Source organism: Chrysoperla carnea, chromosome 5 (genome assembly GCF_905475395.1).
Source record: "Chrysoperla carnea chromosome 5, inChrCarn1.1, whole genome shotgun sequence".
Taxonomy (NCBI): domain Eukaryota; kingdom Metazoa; phylum Arthropoda; class Insecta; order Neuroptera; family Chrysopidae; genus Chrysoperla; species Chrysoperla carnea.
In genome coordinates, this window is record NC_058341.1 from 10,311,003 (window position 1) to 10,333,242 (window position 22,240).

The 22,240-nt window shown below is 28.9% G+C and overlaps 1 protein-coding gene across 1 annotated transcript in view; it reads left to right on the forward strand.

Moving 5' to 3' along the window:
- The window catches only part of LOC123299562, a 63,787-nt gene that overhangs the window by 36,291 nt on the left and 5,256 nt on the right, over positions 1 to 22,240 (forward strand). The window contains exon 7 of the mRNA XM_044881793.1: positions 8,892 to 9,148. Coding sequence (XP_044737728.1) covers positions 8,892 to 9,148 — 257 coding nt within the window. The remainder of the gene's footprint in view (positions 1 to 8,891; positions 9,149 to 22,240) is intronic.

The following is a 22,240-nucleotide window of genomic DNA, read 5'->3' on the forward strand; positions in this document are numbered from 1 at the left end:
ATGCTGATGACATACATCAAAGAAGCAATACTGACTTTGTGTGCTATCTAAAAACACAAAGGCAGAGAGTTAAGAAAGTATTACAATCACACAGTAAAAATATTACTCGATTGAAGTAAACGCGTTTAATCGGCTGTTGATGTTCTTATAAAAAACAAATATTAATTGAGTTTCGATAATACTTAATTCTAGAAAATTTGGCTGTTAATAATTGAAGTATAGTAAAGTACATTTTTTCAAAACTTTTATTACAATTATCATTTTTAACTCCCGACTAATAAAGAAGGGTGTTATAAGTTTAACATGTCTGTGTATCCTTGTACCTGTGTGTCTAACTGTAGCATCGTACCTGCTAGATGGATGAACCGATTTGGATTTTTTTTTTAATAGCAATTTAATCTAGGATGATTTTAGCTATGTTTCAAGTGCGAGTATAGGGTTCTGTACCCGATAACAAGTACGAGTACGTGAGCGAGTACGTGATGATCTTTTAACGGATGTGTAGATTTTTTTGAAACTTAGCTGAGAACACTCTTGATTAAATTACGGTTGAAAAAACATCAAATACAATATCGGTTCATCCGGCTAGGGGCTACGATGCCACAGACGAATCGATCAGTCCTGATTTTGTGTCGAAAGTTTCTTTGAATTTTTAATTTATATGATATAATCTGTATATAATGCCCAAATAATCAGACGTCAAAGATATAGGCCTGTAATAATCAGACGCAATGCTACGGGTTTGAGTTAGAGTCAGGGGAATAAAATAATATAAAATATTCAACATCATAACGAGTATGACTATCTATGGATTATAATTTGCGTGACTCCCTGTATAAATTCATAGATATATATATATATATATATATATATATATATATATATATATATATATATATATATATATATATATATATATATATATATATATATATTACATCAATCATTTAATTAGTTTCTGATTTAATTTCAATTGTATTACATATATGTTATAATAAAGTTTTCAATCATAATTTTCCGGATATTAATTAGTGAAATAATTTATTGAAATTTATAATCGATGTATTTATTTTGTCAAAATAGGATGTTGCTTTGTTACAAAGTTTACTGAAAACAAATGGATTTTCAAATTTATATTTATTAAGTACATTAAGAATGATTATTTCGTTTCAAAGTTATAACTACTTTTTTTTTATTATTGAAACCTTTAGCTCAATATGTCAGAAACATAAAGACATCAACACACACATATTGAAAAATCTTAAAACGAACATATAAAATCTCAATATTTTGGTACTAGCAACTTGCTCAAGAAGCTCTAGAAGATTCTGATTTGTATAGTTTTCGAAATATTGCAATTTAAATACAAAAAAAAAGTTCGTATAAAACAAAAAATTATCTTTATTATTAAATCACTCGAAAAATACTTAAATGCCATGTTTTTTTCACTGCTTACATATATTTTTCTACTCCCTAGAAAGGGTATTAACCACCCCCTGGGCAAATATACCACTCAACACCATATAACTTTTGTTTCTTCTGGTCCTACCTACTTACAAATTACCTACTTCAAATTTTCAGGACAATCGGAGCTCTAGCAAAATTATTTAGAGGTTTAATCCTCGATTACTTGAGTATGACTGGAGACTAAACAGTGGATATCGTATCTTGAGGATGCTTTTGAGATGCATGTTTGTCATTGCTAAAAAGTCACATTTTTGTAAAATATTAATTAGTTAGAAATACTTTCCGGTTTACACCCGGTCTATTTCGTAACTTTTTACACGTCAAGAATGAATCTACGACACGGTATTTTATGTTTTATAACACCATTCTAAGCCAACAATAAACACGGTTTAAAGCTCATATTTAATACACCTCTATGCGATTAAACAATGTTAACATTCATACATTCATACATGTTTGTTTATTTAAATATATTCTTAAAACCGCAACAATAACACTCCAGAAGATGGTTAGAAAATGCTTGTAGCTTGGTAGGAATGCATGGTTAGAAAGAGGAACACAAATGAACTCAAGTAGACCGAGGGATAGTAGATTATTTATACCAAATTTCTGAACAAAATATAATAAAGGGATTTCAATGCTCAAAAGACTATTTAGATGCAAAAGTTCCTTTTATTTGGCCACTTTTTTTCTTATCTATGCTTGCTTTTGTTTCCACGCAAGGTGGTTTTTTAATTATAAGTTACAAATTATCAATAGAAAACTGCTTGCTACTTTTTTTGACTTTTGGCTTAAGCTATCTTAATCTTTATCCTTATCTTAGTCTTAAAGCATATGTCGCAAGTTCGCGAAAGATTTTTTTCCCTATTTATATTATAGAATACTTAAACTTGGTTTTGTTACAAAAAATTTTGGCGGAAAAAAGGGTGACATAAACAAAAAGCTTTGAGTTTAATAAATTTAATGAAAAAAAGTCGCGCACGAAGATTCAAGTATGTATTAATCATTTAACAAAACACCCCTTTCTGGCCCACGGTCTAAAGTATAATTAAACGTAATACACCAAAACTTGTTGGTATATGTTGGAGGAACATGAAGGTTGAAGGTATACAGAAACCTTTTATGTTACACCACACAATAATTTAATATTCATTAAAATTTACTTCTCTCTTCACTTAATATACTAGCCGTTATTCTTCCACTTCGATGAGAATAAGCTTATAGGGTTAAATCAATAAAAAACAATAACTTTAACAAAAACTGTGAAGTTTGATGGAGTTCATCATGTTCTAACATCAGATTGAACCTAGTTCTTCGAGTTGCTCTAATATCCATTTTGAATTCTAAACGGTAAGAGATAGAGTAATATTTTTTTTTACACTAAATTAGAAAGTTAATCCTCATAAAAAACTACCAATTTTTTGTTTAAAGCTTCTTATTTAAAACTATTATTTGTATTCTACTTTTTAATTCAGCTATAGCTACAAAAGCATGTTATCTGCGCTTCCACCATCATAGATTTTATAGTTAATCTTTTATCCTGAAGATTCTGATCAGGATAATCGGATAAACATATTAAATTAATGTGTTGTCATGGGTCCTTAATAAGTGTGCGATGTTTCAAATGAATCCAACGTTTTAAAGTGGGCGAAAATCACGTTCCAAAATTTCGTTACATAGATATATAGATACAATATATACCAAACTAATAAAAGCGTACTAATTATATCATGTATATATGAAATATACATAGTATATTAAGTTTAGTCCCAAGTTTGTAACGCTTAAAAATAATGATGCTAGGTGTTCATAAAATCACCTAATTAGTCCGTTTCCGGTTGTCCGTCCGTCTGTGGACACGATAACTCAAAAACGAAAAAGATATCGAGCTAAAATTTTTACAGCGTACTCAGGACGTTAAAAGTGAGGTCAAGTTCGTAAATGAGCATCATAGGTCAATTGGGTCTTGGGTCCGTAGGACCCATCTTGTAAACCGTTAGAGATAGAACAAAAGTTTAAATGTAAAAAATGTTCCTTATAAAAAATTAAACAACTTTTGTTTGAAACATTTTTTCGTAAACATCACTGTTTACCCGTGAGGGCGCCAATTAGGCGGAAATTTTATAATATCTACTATACTTGATTATCAGTTATATATGTGTCACATGTTTGTATGTGTAATGTGATAAAGAAATCAACACTGACTTTGCATGGTATTTCAACAATTAACTCAGTCAATTGTTTGTTTTCACTTGTTAATTATATTTTCAGCTCTTATTAATTTTAATGCAGTTTTAATGCTTTAAAGCCTGCTTTTATATCGATAGTTCTATGCTTCATTTAATGCTTCTTTGACAGAGCTTAAACGAATCCTGAGAAGCAAAAGCGTTAAGCAAAAATAATTTCGTTATTAATTCAATCGGATTATAGTTACCGTATAATAAATTATATTTTTCTTAAAATTTTTTTTCATGTTAAATATTAATAATTTATAATAAATATAATGATAATATTTAATAATGATTTTAAATTAATTATTTAATTAGTTATTCTTCAAGTTTTTTAATATTATTATTATTATTTTATATGCAAAATAATTAGAAAAGTTTATCACTTATTATACCTATATAAACTCAAGTATAGGATACTAAGCAACATATATTAAGTTATAGCCAAGATTATATATTATAATATTATTATATTACTTTTAAATTTTAATTAAATAAATTGAATAATACACCGATTGTTTTATTAAAAATTGATATAATATTTATAAGAGTTCAATATTTAAAAAATATATAATTAAAATATTATAAATTTTAACTCATAAAAAATAATAATAAAACGCTGCTTAAATAAATGTGAATGCAAATACTTATTCGGAATTGCTTTTTCTGTAGTTATATTTTTCAAATGGAATTGTCTGGAGCCAAGTGCGACTACAAAATTCATTTGGGAGGAACGAATAAAAAGAATTTTCATTAGTAATTAATAATTTTATTCTTTTCTAGCTTTTCTTTTCAATAAGTTCCGTTGGCTACAGGCACTGGACTTAATATACTCTCGTGTGTAAAGATCACAAAGCCGAACTTGTTACCAATATACGTATATCTCAGGAGATACATTTCTAATCGTCAAATGCACCCAATTTTGATATTTGCGATTTACTCAAGATATTAATTTTGTATTAAAAATCGGTGACAGAAAAATTTTCCCAATTTTTCTGGTACTTTTCTGGTGCCCATTATTTGAAAAAATCGAAAAATTCACAAAAAAATTTTATGTTTTCAGAATTTGATGAAACTCAGTTTATAAGGTAATTTTGAGCCAAAAAATTCAAAAATCGGGTTCATTTGGCGATTGGGCCAGTACTTTCGGAGAAAAATGATATTTCAGATCGATTTTTGACGATATCTCGGAAAATACTTATCCATATGTTAAATGAACCCGATTTTCGAATTTCTTGGGTCAAAATTACCATATATCATGAGTTTTATCCAAATCGGAAACGGTAAATTTTTTTCGATTTTTTGCAATTTTTTTAAGGGGTACCCCTTTGAAAAAATCGAAAAATTCACAAAAAAATTTTTGGTTTCAGAATTTGATAAAACTCAGTTTATAAGGTAATTTTGACCCAAAAAATTCAAAAATCGGGTTCATTTGGCGATTGGGCCAGTATTTTCGGAGAAAAATGATATTTGAGGTCGTCTTTTGACGATATCTCGGAAAATACTTATCCATATGTTAAATAAACCCGATTTTCGAATTTCTTGGGTCAAAATTACCATATATCATGAGTTTTATCCAAATCGGAAACGGTAAATTTTCTTCGATTTTTTGCAATTTTTTTAAGGGGTACCCCTTTAAAAAAATCGAAAAATTCACAAAAAAATATTTGGTTTCAGAATTTGATAAAACTCAGTTTATAAGTTAATTTTGACCCAAAAAATTCAAAAATCGGGTTCATTTCGCAATTGGGCTTGTAGTTTATGAGAAAAACTATTAGCTCGAAACGTTAGCTCGAAAATAACTCAACCAAATGTTGAATGAACCCGATTTTTGAAAAAAAAAAAACTGTATCGTGGATTAATATTTTTTACACTTTGTTATCCAAAGAAAATATTTAACTTAGTAACACTAAAAAATAAAGAGAAAGTGAAAATTTATGCCTAGTCGAAAGCATCGATGGGAAAATAAATGATTACACAAAGCACCATGTATAAAGGAACGTCATGCAAGTGCATAATAATTGGTGGAGAACTCAAGAACAACTCAGTGAGGTAGAATTAACATCTGTATACATTATATAACATAATATTATAAAATAATGAATAATATGTTTACTGCATATAGTCTTAAAGATGTTATATTATATGTCTTGGGCGTTAATATTATTAAATACCCAAGAAATTTACGACAAGCATATGGGTGGGGTCTGTTTTGTTACACACTCATAATAATAATAATAATAACATTATAAAGCATTAGCAATAAAATTATAAATTACTTCTTACAAGCAAAAACATATGTAGCTTGTGTTTTATATGCATTATACACATTATCTTTCTTAATGGATGTAATAGTTTATTTTATAAATGCACACAGCATTCCTATTTATTAAGGAATAAAAGCACGAAAGCTCATAAAAGTAGGTGGTCCATTTAATTAGAAATAACTTATTACATGGTAGAAAAAAAATTCATATTGTATAATAAATAACTTCATTTGACTTGATGCAAGTAAACTAATAATAATACTTCAATCCAGGCTCGGATACATAAGGAGGGTAATTGCTTCTACTTACCAACAATCTTCGATGTAAATTACTGATAAAAACCACAAAATTATAGAAATAAACTCACAAAAGATAACATATTTGTATCTAATTATCTGTTTCGAAAGACTTTACCTGAGGACGTGAAAAATTGGGATAAAAAGACTCCCCATCCATCTAATAGACTCCAAGCCCATGCTAAATTTTTCGGGTGAAATGACTCACTGGGAATCATATTGAAAAAGATGCTCCTATATGTAAAAGTAAGTTTAAGCACCATGGCGTCAGTTTTGCGCCGTACTGGTGAGTACATGAATGTCACACCTCTTGGTGTCTCACCCCTGCACGAGCAAATATGTACGACGTTGCTGAATACTGACTCTAGAATTAATATTCGAAGTGAATTACATTAATGCCGTACAGAGATAATTCACGTAGGTCTTCGAAAATTGACAGGAAATCAAAAAAATATTTTAACTTCCAGTACCGAAATTACCGGATTTATTTCTGTATCCAGCAACGCCATACAAAGTTTCTGGTGTGGAGGTGAGACACCAAGGAGTGCGACATTCATATTCTCATCTGTACTCACCTGTATTCCGCCATGTTGCTTAAACTTACTTTTACATACAGGAGCAACTTTTTAAACATGATTCCTGGTCCGTCATTTTACCCGAAATATTTGAGCATCAGCTATAAACAAAATTATGAAATCATCCCTACCTCATTCTCTCATAAAGAGGTAAAAAAATGGTAATAGAAAGTAGAAGGAATTCGAAGACTGTAAAAAAAAATTTTAAATGTATCTTTTTTTTTTATCTGCGAAACATTCTAATTGTTTGTATTCTCGAAAGAACTGTCTGTTATTACATTAGTAAACAATGGTAAAAATGCACATACATAAGGTTTCGAGGAAAACATTACATGGAAAATGCATATAGAAGAAAATACATGGAAAATAAACAAATAACGAATCATAATATTTTCTTATATAAAATATAGCAATTGTTTATAATGTACAGTCAAAGTTGGATAAAAAATTTCAATGTAATGCAAGTTCTTTTTCTTGAAAATTGACCAAACTTGGGCCTTTTTAATTTTGAGTTATTGGATTAGTATCAACTTTTATGAAAACTTTGATCTGTATTAAAATGAGAAGCAAAATTTCTTTTTATACCATTTTAGAAAATCGATTCTCACTCCACTGCTTCTCTTAAGCCCTAACCAGCAATTTCTGTATTGGGACAACCTTGTATATGTTATTACTTTTTTAGGAAGGCATAAAAAATGTTTATGATATCGTGGACAATAGCTCATTTAAGCTTGAAATGTTCAGGAAATTTTTATTATTAGTCACTATCAAATTATTAACGAATGTATTAATTTTATTCTTTTTACTTTTTATTGCATTAAAATTAATTTAACTGATCAAAAGATTATCTTTATTTATTTAATTTGTTTTAAATATTGACTGATTATGTTAATTAGTATAAAAAGTTTATAAAACTATTATTTTTATTTAAAAAAAAAAAAAGAAAAAAGAGTTATAATGTACATGAATAATCCATAACTTATCCGGTATTGCTTTTACCAAAATTTATAAATTGTCACCAAAAAATATTATGTAAATTATATCTTGTAAAAGTTTCCATTTATGTACAAAAATATTACATTACAATAGATATTTATAGACAGTTCACTGACTTATTTAGCAATAATCTTTTTCTATAAAAAAAAAAAAACAATTAACGCTTAATTACAATAGCTTGTAGTTTTGTGAAATTTTTTACAAAAAATACATTTTAAAAAAAACGACATGTATTTTTCTTGTTTTTGATAACTGTATTATACAAATAAAACATTATAACTGTTAAAAATTACAAGAAAAAATGTTTAAAAAATAATAAAAAAATTTAACACTTGAATATTTAATTTATAGTTTTATGGTCGTCACGAAGATGTTTACTAAAAAATAAAAGACATTTTTATGTTTCATTTTGCAAATTTAATATAAAAATGGATAATTTCTCACCATTTTTTGATGGGTATTTCTTTTGAATTAATAATTGAAACAATGATTAGTAAAACATTTTTAGAAAAGTTATTCTTTTGGCATACAAAGTGGGACACCATGTAGAAGTTATGTTTTATTCGCTATAAATTTTCTAATTTGTAAATTTAAAACAAATCTATTGACGTTGATGAATTTTTACACGGCGTTCTTCTACCAGAAAAGCTGGCAACCTAACCACAAGACCAGTCATCGTTGAAAATACTATTGATATTTCAAACTAAGAAAAAAAAAATGTCGGTTGGTGTTGGACAGTTTTTTTCGTCTTTTATCCCCATCCGCCAAACGTGTTTTAAAAAACGTAGATCCAAAAATTGGTATATTACAGTCATATTTTCAATGATTTCTTAGTAAAATTAGCAGGTCTTTGGCTGCTTTCCGTACTATAAAAGCCCGAAGTCCTTTGAATAATTTCGTTTTTTAGCATCATATTTAATTTCATTCACTCTTTGTTGCAGATCAATGAATAGTGTTACATATCAATCCATCTTTCCTGTTTTCCTATTTCTTTCTAATTTTTATTCGATTCGATTGTATATTATATCAAATAAATGGGCAATAATTATTGTGTGATTTCAGGACAAGTTGGAAATGTGATAACAAATCGTAATGCAAATCGTTTAGAATTCGAACGTTTATTGGATGGTGCAAAGACATATATGCGACATCATAAGGTGCCTGGTGGTATGAAACGACGTGTTTTACGTTGGTATGATTATTCATGGTCTCGTGGACGTATTCAAGGTGGTGGTGATATTAATACAGCACTGGGTTTATTACCCGATAAATTGAAAACTGAACTCGCATTACATGTTAATCTTAGTGTATTAAAAAAGGTAAGCAATATTTTTCATTTCATTCTAAATCAAAAATTTTTTTAGATTCGAATGTTTTTATAAATTAAAGCCCATTCAAAGAAATATTTCACTAACTTTTGATACTAGAATAAATTATAGCAAGGTGTTTCTAAAAAAAATGTTTTTCACGGATTTCAGAGGTCAATTTTATTACGGTATGCGTAGCTTTGTCATCTTTACTGTTCAAAAACAATCAAATATTAGGGCTCATGATTTTATAGAGAGTTATCAAGGGCATAGAGACTCGCCTGTGGCCATGTCTTTGACCCACAATTATCGATAAACTTTAAGCGTATTTTAAAGTAGTATTTCCTCCAAAAGCTGACGTTTTTCGAAAAAATTTTATTGGTTAATTACAAAACGAGATTCTTAGGTGTATAGATTAAAATGGACCATCCTGTATAAGGCTACTGAACCATTAAAATAAACTCATAAACTTGTAACAACAATTCAAATCAAAAATAAAATAAAATAAAACCTTTAAAACATCATAACAATATAACAAATGTTTTTGACCACATAAACTAAATCACACACATATGATTGTTGGTCTGAATTCAAGACACATGCATCTGATAAATTGTTGTGATGTCTCAACAATTTGTTAAACATTTAAATGTGATATCATTTCACAAAACAAAATAAATATCAATATATATTAAATTTTGTATCATCATATATGTATATTGTATATGTATATCTAAGACACTGAGACACATATAACACTAACTTTGTAAGTTAAACAAAGCTTTAAGCACCTTCTATATAAGCTCTACACACGTGTATCTTACTCAGGGTATCTTGATCTTGGTCATGATAATACTAGGCGGTTAGTTCGAGGGTCATGACGACAAATAAAATCTGTATTTACAGTAAAAGCGTGTCAAATATTCTATCAATGACTATCTCTGATTTCAGTTCTTAGTACAAAAAGATCTTTTTAATATGATGGCAAACTTGGATCAATTATTCAAAATTTAAGAAAAAAAGGCAGAAAATATTGAAACTACCAGTAGATTTATTAAAATTGGCTAAACTATGCCTTTGATCAAGCAATATCAATTTTTTTTTTGGATTTGTGTGACGTCACCAAGTACAAAATATCAATTTTTGTTAATGTGGAAACCAAATTTGTGTAATATCAAAAACCTAGCGAAAGTTGGTAAAATAAGGCCCAAATTTAGTAAAACTACATACATGGTTTAGAATAAACAAATGAAAAAAAAAAAAACAATTGACAAACGAGTTAATTGTAGAAATATCCTGTATAGAAAGTGCTGAATGCCAGTGATTGCATCATTTTTAATAAATCAGAAAAGTTTAGAAACCCAACACAATTATACTGGCCTGCCATTTGTTATGGTTTTTGGAAATTTTTGAAAGTTCTTTCTAGATTTTGTCCGTTTTTTGAGAATTTTCCAGAAAATCGCTAGTTGAAGCTTCCTGCAAATTTTCAATTGTCTATCTTTTATAGTTTTGGAGAAATGAAAACCCAACTTTTGTTGCACCATCAAGGGTAAATAGTCATGTTTAGAAAAAAAGGTTTCAATCAAAAGTTGTATTTTTAAAAGTAAAATTCTTTATATTTAAACTTGTTCTATCTGTAACGATTAACAAGATCGTTAGAGATAGAAGGCTAAAAGATCTTGATCTATGTTGCTAATTTACGAATTCAAACTTACTTTTTCCTGAGCATGCTATATAAAATTCAGCTTGATATCTCTTTTGGTTCTTGAGTTATCGTGTTGACGGACGGATGGATAAACAGAAATGGACTAATAAAGTGATTTCATGAACCTATAAAAAAAAATTTTCTCGTATCGTTCATATTTGTAAGCGTCACAAACTTGGAACTAATATTAGTATACCTTAATATATATTTCATATATACAGTGTATAAAAATTTAAAAGTTTGTATCAACAAATTGTGAGAGATTGTCTGGCATTCATACCTTTTTTTTTGCAGTGAAATACTATTTTAGACGTGTAAACGAATATCAAATGTCCTTAATTTAGAAGTTTCACTGTACAAATGATATTCAATGTAATAAAGTCAGCACATATATACATCAAAATGTATCTATCACTATATGTATCTATCTATGTATTTATTCACGTGCAATATAAGTTATATATGAAGAAAATACGTGTTCTGAATTATAAATAATCGTTATTTGTATCAGATATATCTAGATATATTTGATATCTATTGAGAAGAAAAGTTAATACAACTAACTGTACATGTATGTATACATATATGTTGGAGATCGAATTGATGATCAATCGACAGGCTACAATATTCAACACTACAATCAAACGTTGATTGTTATAAAAAATTTATTGATGAAAATCGAGAAAAAAAAATTTTAATTTGATTTTCTGTCTACGAAAAAATGTCAAATTTATTTAAAATATTTGCAGTGGTTTTTCGATAGCGTAAAAATGAAAATGAAACCAAAAATTTGAAATTTTATTTATCAATTTATCATCCTTTTAAACGTCTTTTGTGAAAAATTCATATCGATTTTCTGTGTGGTTTATGAAAAATTAACTATTAAGTTTTGCCAAAAAATGTTTTTCGATTTTATGCACTGTTCTGAATTTTCGTATGATTGTAAATCTTAAATCTTTAGGAATATTGATAAAAAATTTTTACGTAAATCGTGACATTTTTTAAAGCACTTATTGGCTAAAAAAGCAACAGAAGGCGTATTAAATACTCATTAAAAAATTCACGTCAATTAAGCATAATTACAAAGTTTTCAATTTTAATTAAAATTTGAATGTGACCAAAATCAAAATTTTGAGTTTTTGATGAAGAACAAAAAATCGATTTTTTATAATAACTATAAAAATATGGCAAATATGATTCAAATTCAGTCTGATCATAGCGGCAACCAGTGATTTATTCGCAATAAATAGCTGAATACAGAGAATTACAAAATTATTCCCTTTTTGTATCCAATTATTCCATCTGGCAGTCCTGGAGCAAGCCCCTAAATCAACAGCCAAACCAATGTTTATGAAAAATAATGTGATTGGCAAATTCCATCTATGGGGTATGGGTATGGAAGTTAGCGGGCCATGCTCTAGCATCGCCAAATAGACCCTTGCACTCTATCCCCGCTACGCTTTCCAGTGGCTATTATAAACCAACTGATGTACTGAAACCCAGGATTTGCCTAGCGCTGAGTTTCTTAATTTCTTCTGGTTCGACTATGGCCGAACCAAACCATTTCCTTCGCTGCTGTATGAGCGCCGGGCAGTAACAGAGAAAGTGGATCGATGTTTCTTCTGAATTTTCTCCGCATCTGTCACACGCGGGAGATAGTCTTTTCCAATCTGATCTTGGAACTTGTTCAGGTTATCATGCTCTGTGAGTAACTCTACGATAACTCTAATATCAGCTCTGTTTATTTTTTTCTAAACCATCCCTTTATTTTTTATTTGACCATTAAATGAGTAATTTTTGAGATATTTTATGAATCTGACTGTAGAGCCAACATTTTCATTCCGTTCAGTCTCTGAAATTATTCCGCATTGAATCTAATTATTCCGAAATTGTCCTTTTCATTTCAAATACGATTCATTACTGTTTGGGACAAAGTTGGACAAAGACCCAAGATATTTGTTATTCATTTTATTACATTAGTTTTTTAAGAAACTGTCCGAAACAAAAGGTAATCAATTTTTCTAAACCATCCCTGAACTATAGCGAACAAAACAAAAATTTATATTTATAAGTTTCATAACTGTGTATTTTTGAAAAAGCTTATATAATACGAATAAAGTTTTAAGAATTATGTACCTTTTTGTGACTTTTATTACCAAAAACGTTATTATATAATCCATAAAAGACCTTAACAGTCAAAATAATTAATAATTAATAAAGAAATACCTTTATAATTATTATGTTTAAACAGATAAAATCTTTGATGATAATAATTATAGAAACAAACAATTCATTGTCTTTTGTACATCCAAAAATAATCATTTCATGGCAAAATATTTATACATAGGTAGCAAATAGCAAAATAGATAAATAAATAAATAATTAAAATACAATAAATTGATTCTTTATGAATTTTAAGTAGTTAACATATAACAAAAATTATTCTTCACAAGCAAACTTTACCCTTCAATATCTAAACTTAATATTAATTATAAAATCTATGAAAACAATAGAATTAGTTAAATAGATAAATTCAATTTGATAGAAAAGTATTATTTTCACCCCGAAAATCTGTAATTTAGTATACTTTTAAACTTGTATCGACTTTCTTCACTATCGTAATTAAAATTGAATTTAAGCTACAATTTCTCGAGTTTATATTTTTTTATATTGGAATTTTTTATTTTAAAATCGAAATTTAAAAAATAAAATTTTACTATGGATCAAATATTTATAAAAACATTCTTCAATTTTCGATTTCTGGTCGATTAGAGTGAATGGAGGAATTATCTTAACCAAAACTACATAAAACAAACTTTAGTAAAATAAGATTAAGTATAAATAATAATTTAACAGAATCAGAAAGTTAATGATTGGCGTCCTAAATGCCATTTCCCCTGCTAAAATTTAATTATATTAACCTTCGTTCAAAATATCCTTAACCATCATATAACACCAATTATTATGTAAATCGGAGAATTTTTTGATGGCCTCTTAAAATGTAAATTAAGTTAACTTAAGCGTTAAATCAATTTTGAAATAAAAAAAAACTGATTTACCTCCCTCCGAGTTTTGCTCTCCTTCCCCCTTCTTCTTTGAATAACGAGGAACGTGATAGAATGAAGAGGAAATAATAGGTTTAATTAATTGGTTTAGGAAATCTATAAATGATCGGTAAAAATTCCGATCACCTTGCTTTGTTTTTGATATAATTTGTGTTTGTTTTATTAACTTCCTGATTAAACAAATTTAATCATTTACCTCAAAAATCGAAAATACAATGGACCCTAGTTACCAGATCTTACCCTATATGTTGAATAGTTCAAAAAGTTCAAACCCCTGGATTTTAGAAAATAATGAGTAAAAAAATGGTCAAGACAAAAGTTGTGGGCTTTTGCTGGTACAATCTACTGTTGGTCTTGGATTTGACCTCAACCTTGAATCTGTAGGTCACTTCAAGGTCAAAAAAGACAGAACAAAAATTCGATGGGAACAGTGGCATGAAAACATCGAAACGTATTTCAATGCTAAGTTATGAAAACCATTCAGTAAATTTTTTCTAATACTTTTATAATGAATTCATTTCAATAGTAAATCATTTTATCATTTAAATAAATCGATTTCAGGCATTATTTTCTAAAATTCAAAAGGATCTTGAACTTTTTAAACCCCTCTGTATATTCATGTATGTGAAGCTTTTCTTTCTGAACCAAATTATTTATTATACATCAATATATTAAGTTTAAAAAAACTAGGCCAATAACTTGATGAAACTTTGAATGAATTCTCATTGAATTGCATTCGATGTTCTCAACTCAACGATTCAAATGCATTGCCAATGTAAAGCTTGCTTACTTGCATGGTATCTTGTTGTATTTATATTATTATATTATTTATTCAGTTACATAAATCTATAAATCACTGTGATAGCATTATAAATTCATTTATCTTTTCATGTCAGTTCGAAACCAACCATCGCATGTATTATCGTTATGCTAACTCTATATCTTGTCTCACTATGTATATCGTTATTACGAACATTAACGGTGCCGCAAAATGAAAATGTCCGCTATGTCATTTCTGTTTTTAAGGTACATTAATTATTCCAAACAAAATCAATTTACAATCTTCTGCAACTTTTCTGTTGCTGTACCGTAGTATCAGCCAACCATGTTGACTGTCCGTAGGGAACTGAATTATTATTTCCACGACATCCTTAACATCATTATTCCATGTATGTCATTTCCATGGAAACCACATTCTATTTTTGTTATTCGCACAGGTATCTTAAATGCTAGTTTTAATTACTTTATTTCCTGAAACGAACTTCACTACCCCCAACTACCCCCATTATCGGACTCGTTACAATATTATTTTATCTCGCCCCATATAACTATGGCTAGAGTTGCTTTAGCTAGATTCAAAGCTACGTTTAAATGCTACCTCAAGAGATACTTCACTGAGATCAAGTAGAGACAATCAAGCTACAGCTTATATAAACTTTGTGGCCGCGAATAAGCTTATACGCGTTTGTTCGCGCGAAAGTGTGACCTGCTATTAAAATGGAGGGAAGAAACCACTTTTTATTTAAGACGTCCGATTTCCTAGGACTACAAATCGAAATGAATGGTAATCAATAATAATCATTCGATAAAAAATGGTATTATTTGACTATAGCTTCGATTAAGGCTAATTTGAACCGAGAAAAAATGATGACAAAGTGTAAAATCCGATTTTAAACTTTTTTTTTTAATTCAATTTTCGATTAAAATTATGTTTCTTCAATTTTCCCGCAGTCCATTCTTAATTTCATAACTCAGAAAAAAGGCTTCTTTGTCCCTGTCAATTTGAACGTTAGTGGCTTAATGAAAAAATAATCTCTTTCTTGCTCGTATAATTCTCGTTTCTTGCGGCAACACTAATAGAAAATCAACCAAAATTTTCCTAAACACTTTAAGTGTATCCACAAATGTATAAATCACTTAGATGATATAAATCATAAATACATCGTTCGTGTTTTTTTTTAGAAGAGGTTTTTCCGTGGTAGTACTTTTTTTTTAAATAAAATATGATGATGATATACATTTTTATACAATTGGAAAATTTGTCACTGATTTAGAGATAAAACAATATTTTTTTTTATTTATTTGAATGTGTTTGATAATCTGTCACTTTTATTTTTTATGAAAGTTATTGATTTTTGTCACAATAAAATTTCATTGCGGGAAACATGTCATTGAAACAATAAAAATTTCACTTTCAACTGATAGACAGAAAAAAATATTTTTTCATTCCTGACTCGGAAAATATGTCAATTTCTACTAGAATGCGGATTACAGGAATCCGCGTAGCTAACCTATCAAAAAATTTATTTTTCGTAAAACGAAACGGTTTATCAGTTGGGGGCTATATGACCAGGTGTCGATAGATATCCACCAAAATCAATCAAAATCGATATTAAACCAAAAGATTCTGATTTCAATATCATTTTTTCACAAATACTTACAACTTTTTCATCTTTTGTCCATTCAAATTCCCTAAACTTTTCTTTTTTACCAGACTACCCGAATAATTTGGATTAACCAAATTCTTCTTTACCGGATACCAAGGACAAAGTGCATTCCTACACTAGCCCTTGGTTTTCCATTGATGATAAGCACGTTTCAATGCAAGCCAAAAAAGATTATTTTTTAGTATATTTTTACTTATTAAAAAAATTTACCGAGAAGCCTCAAAACGTTTTAGAACATTTAAAGTAGAAGGATTCATTGATAAGCAAAGTGTGTCAGGAAATGATTCGTACGAAACTTCCAGAAACTTCTTGAATTTCTGTACGTAACTGAAGTAAGTTCAAGAACGGATCAAGATACTAAAACCTGAATGTGTAAAGTTGATATTCGAATATTCTGAATAGAAAGGTCAGCTACCTTGTAAAGTTCAACACGTCTATAAAATCTATAAATAAGCATCTTCGAATTTTTTGATACGATTAGGTAAAAGTCTAATTTTTTGTATCAAAAATAATAATTTTATTGCCTTTTTTTGTGATCCACAATAAATTATACTTTAAAACTTAATTTAAATTATTTTTTGTAACATTTTTTTTTTGTCGAAATTGAAAAGTTTTTTAAATTTAATGTCTGTCTAATGCGTTCAAGTATTTCATGTCTTATATGAATTGATATGATTACATTTTTTTTCGACTATTCACATACTCATAAATTTTATTAATACTGACATGACATGACCTTTCACTTTTATTAATAATCGATTTGTCCAGAAGACTTAAACTACAACAAAATTTGTGATGTTATAAACGAAATTTTTGTCATACTAAGCAAAAGACATGTTTTTTTTACACGACTAAAACATTTCTAATGTGAAATTATCAAGTAGAAAAATGGGCAATTTGCTTTTGGTTTAGAATGAGTGAGTTTGTGTCTGTCGTTGTTAGTTTTTTAGGATTCCCTATCCTGAACCATTAACATATTTAGTGCAAGCGTGGATTCAGAACATTATTTAAATCTGATGTCAGAACATGATGTCTCCAATCAATCTCTACAACTTTTGTTCAAGTTATTTTTTGATTAGTTAACTACAAAACGAGCTATTAGTCATAGATTAAAAGGAACCACCATGTGAAGAACCCTCATCTAGTTCGACTTGATTCGAACTTAACCAATTTTTTTTATTGTGCCTTATTGTTTATCTGTATAAAAATTCGTTTTTCATAGAAAATAAATATTTTTATTTATTAAAATGTTACACTCGTGACGTGAATTTATTACAATTTTGAATTTTAGTAGTCGATGTGAATACATTCCAATTTCAAATCATTGAACCCGTATGAAAAGTTTTATAAAAAGCTCCAATGAACACATTCATGAAAAAATTGGGATGATTCATGTCTCTATTGCGACCATAGTTTACAATTCCAGTTGTAGATTTCTTAGTAGATAATATAATTATAGTCCAGTAACCTTGTCGTCTGAAAATACGAGGTACCTAAAGAACTAGTTTTTGATGGGACGTTTTTAAATTGAGTTTCCGACAAGGCCGGATTTAAATTTCTGCCGCCCTGGGGCACTGAAGAAAATGCCGCCCTATGACTGAAATTTTATTTTAATAGTTTTGATATCTTATTTTTTAAGAATTAGAATAACTAATTAATTGCGGAAAAAAGAACCGGTTCATAACGAGCTGACCATCTGGTTGCAGATAAAGTTTTTAACGCAATTCTTTTTTCAGTATGAGACTGTAAGACTTCCCAGCGATGCGTCGATGCAGTAAAAAAGTTGTATAAAGTTTGTACTGTATGAAAGAATGACGCAGCCTCTGGGGCGCATTCTACTGCAACTGAGGCGCATTCAACTCCAACTAAATTCATAGAATGAGCAGCACAAGAAGCATGTTCTGCAAGATATAATTTCATGAATTCTTGCCTGTAAGCCCGAATAAATCCCTGATACATTATTCGCGTTATCATATGACTGACTTCGACAATCTGAGAGATCAAGATCAAGAAACTGAAGAACAGATAATACAGCAACTAGCAAATCTTCAGCTTTATGTCTAGAGTTCTCAATAAACATGAGAAAAAAAATTGTTTTAATTCTTCAAAAAAAACTATATTAATTTATCAATTTCAGAAAAAAAAAGTATCAAATTATATTTGTTCAAACCTTTATGGAAATAAATTAATTTTATTTTAATAGTTTTCACTTAAATTTAATATAATATACAAAATTTTAATTTGATACATAATGCATATAAATTATATTTCTTGAAATATAAAATCTTTATTTAAAAGAATTAGTTAATTATATATTGTATAGAAAATGTTTTCTCACTTTCAAAATTTTGCCGCCCTAGAAAATTTGCCGCCCTGGGCACTAGCCCCGACTGCCCCTAGTGTAAATCCAGCAATGGTTTCCGAAATAAAAAAGTTAATCTTAATTATTTGTCTGTCCACTGAAGGCCATTGTATTACAATATAATCTAAAGACTTTGATGTTTAAATTTGTGTACAAAAATATAGTAAACAAATAAAAATATTAAATTGCTTTTGCTTATCACCCTGTATTTATTATCATAAAATTTCTTAATTAAAATAGAAAACTGATAAAATAAAAGTACAAAACAAACTCAAACAGCATCCAGAACGAACGTTACATAAATATAATAAGTTACAGGTTGTATATATGGTAGGTAAAAAGTTTACATCATTTTAATGATGTAAACGGAAATGATATATCACTTTATCACCTTTAAAACTTTTGCTGAATATAATAAAATTGTAACAAATGGTTAGTTTAGAGTGCATTTCATATTCACACAACGAAACATGGCTGGCTATATATAGAGGTGTACCTTCAACCAGAAGTTTAAGTATATAGCTTTCGGTTGTGTATGACGATAACTACACTAGGTTAGTCAGGTAGTATACTGTGCTTGCTATCGACTGTATAATAGAAAATAGTAATCTAGTGGGAAAACTACCCGATTGTAAAGTGTTCGATGGAATGGAACACTAAAGCTCTGGTTTCTGAGACGAATGGTTGCGTTATAAAGTAGCCGTAAAACAAGTCGCTTCACAACTCCATCACCTCGAAGAGAAATCGAGCTTTACAATAATTAAGGTTGATCGGACATTAAAAACTAGTCTACAAGGCCATATTGAAATTTTTCGGGTGAAATGATTAACCAGGACCATCAAATATGTATGGCGTTGCTGGATACTAACTCTGCCATTGTATTTGAAGCTAATTACATAAATTCTGTACAGAAATAAATCACATACTGCTTCGGAAATTGACGGCAGATCAAAAAATTTTTAAGCTTTCGGTACTGAAGTAACCAGATTTATTTCTGTACGGCATTTATGTAATTCGCTTCAAATTCGAATGCAGAGCATCCATCAACGCCGTATATGTTGGTGCAGGGATGAGATACGAAGGGGTGTGACATTCATCTCCTCACCAGTACTACGTAATTCCTGGGGGGTTATTACATCCGAAAAATTTCAGCATGGGCTTGTGTAGATACAAATGTGTAGATAAAAACATGAAATGTATAAAATTAGTTCACTTTTTGTACATTTTTACCAAAAGTCTTTCCAACTCTATTAAGAGTAATAAACAAGTACGTTCTATTGACTAGGAGTTTCATAAATTTTTGGTCAAAACTTAATATAAATAAACGAAAATGACATCCAACAAGACCTATTAAGAGATTACTTTTATCACACGGTTTCATAAAAACGGAACCATGGCTGTAAAAACAGTAGTTTAGAGGTGTAAAAGTAATATTATTTTGCAACATTTGCTTTATTTCAAGTTTGGTTTATTCATAAATTTATATATACACAAAATTTTACTACCACTATATTTGACACATATTTTTCTTGTTTAATGACTTTTTCGTCATTATTGCCAATAAATTGTTTTGTTTTATGTGACAATTGTGACAATTTTTGTGTACATAATTAAATGTCTATATAATTTTATTTACCAAGTTGTTTTTATGATTTAATCTTGAACCATTGTGGCTTTCAGTTTGTCAGTTAATATAATTAAAGTCTCCGTAATTAATTGGTTTTGCACCGGTAATCGGTTTGCCGTAAAAAACACCAATAAACATGAGCGTCGATGGAAAACTATCAGGCAGGTGTATCTGTAGACATCTGAAGTGCAAGATACAATTCATAACAAAAGAACACTGAATGAATTAATTGAGTGATCGAAATTGACACCCCAAATCTAGTTTTTAACTTCTATGTAGATCACATCAGTGAAAAAAGTGTGCAAAAGATATGAATACCAAATTCTTACACGCCTCAACATTAGGAAACCAATAAGCATGAAGAAGTTTCTTCAACTCCTCTTTTATCATTTTTTCTAGCATTCACGTTTACAATTTTTTTTGTATGCAGTTCAAAACATTGAAATTAGGGCTATTAGCTTTCCGAGACTTTGTGTAAGCCCCCTTTCTCCATTGAAGATTCATCGAATCATTGGTCAAAGCATATTAAGTCATTAAACTCTTGATATTTCTACAGATTTGAAAATCTTTATAAATTAATACCTACTGCATTGTATTTTATCAGACCAATATAGTATTTCGATATTTAGCTTAAAGACAGTCGTCACAAGGAAGGATTTAAAGTGCTTTAGGGGATTTATTTTAGGTAGTAAATGTTTACAATTTAAATTATATCCAAATGGTTGAATGCATTCAAATGGTAGTTTTAGTCTGTTTTAGAAGTTAAAACAATTGTTATTATTAAAATATAGCTTTTCATTTCAAATATTTTAAGCTGTACAATGATTTTAATTTGCTATTATAATGCATATATAAGCCCAACAGCGATATAATTTTCACATGCAAATGGTCCACTAAAACTGATATATGGTCTCGTTTAAATTATTTTTGAAACAGGGTGTAAAAGAGTCAGTCACGATTTCAAGTTGACTAGATTTTGGAATGATATCACTGCGAATATTTTTGGCAACATAATTTGTATCTATTTTTTTCGAAACACCTTTGCATATAATTTTTCCATTAATATTAGTTAGTTCAAAAAATTGTTCCCACTATTATTCATATACCGAAAAAACATTTTTCATTTTCTTCATGAAAATAATCAGTATATCGGTATATTTCCCATTTTCCAAAATATCCATAAATGATAAAGGTTTACCTCTAAACTATAATGAATTGGATCATAAATTATAATGTAAAAACATACATAATAGACCGTGAGCTCATAATGAGACAAATTTTCGTACTATTTTTTCTGTAATAATATTTTGCAAATGGAGTTTTCTGGAGCCAAATGCGACTGCAAAATTCTTTTTGGAGGAACGAATAAAAAGAATTTTCATTAGAAATTAATAATTTTATTCTTTTCTGGCCTTTCTTTTCAATAAGTTCGATGCCTACAAACACTAGATTTTCTATACTCCCGTTTGTAAGGATTACATTTTGGTACATGTTCCGGGATACCAATATACGCATATGATTTTGATATATCAGAAGCTACACTTCCAATCATCAAATGCACCCAATTTTTTGTTATTTTTGGATCAAAATTACTATAAAAATTGATATTTATCCAAATCGATGACAAAAAAATCGAGCAAATTTTGATGAATCTTGGTACATAGGTTAATTTTGCCCCAAAAAATACAAATGTTGGGTTATTTCAATGATTGGATGAGTAATTTTTGAGACATCGCCTAAAATTCTGTATAAAACAATTTTATTTTGGGATGACACTTTAGATATCTCGATAAATACTCATTTAATCATCAAATGATCTCGGTTTTGGGCCCTTATTACCTTAAATATTCGATTGAGAAAGTGATAGACACGAAAATAGGATTGATTTTGTAACTGAC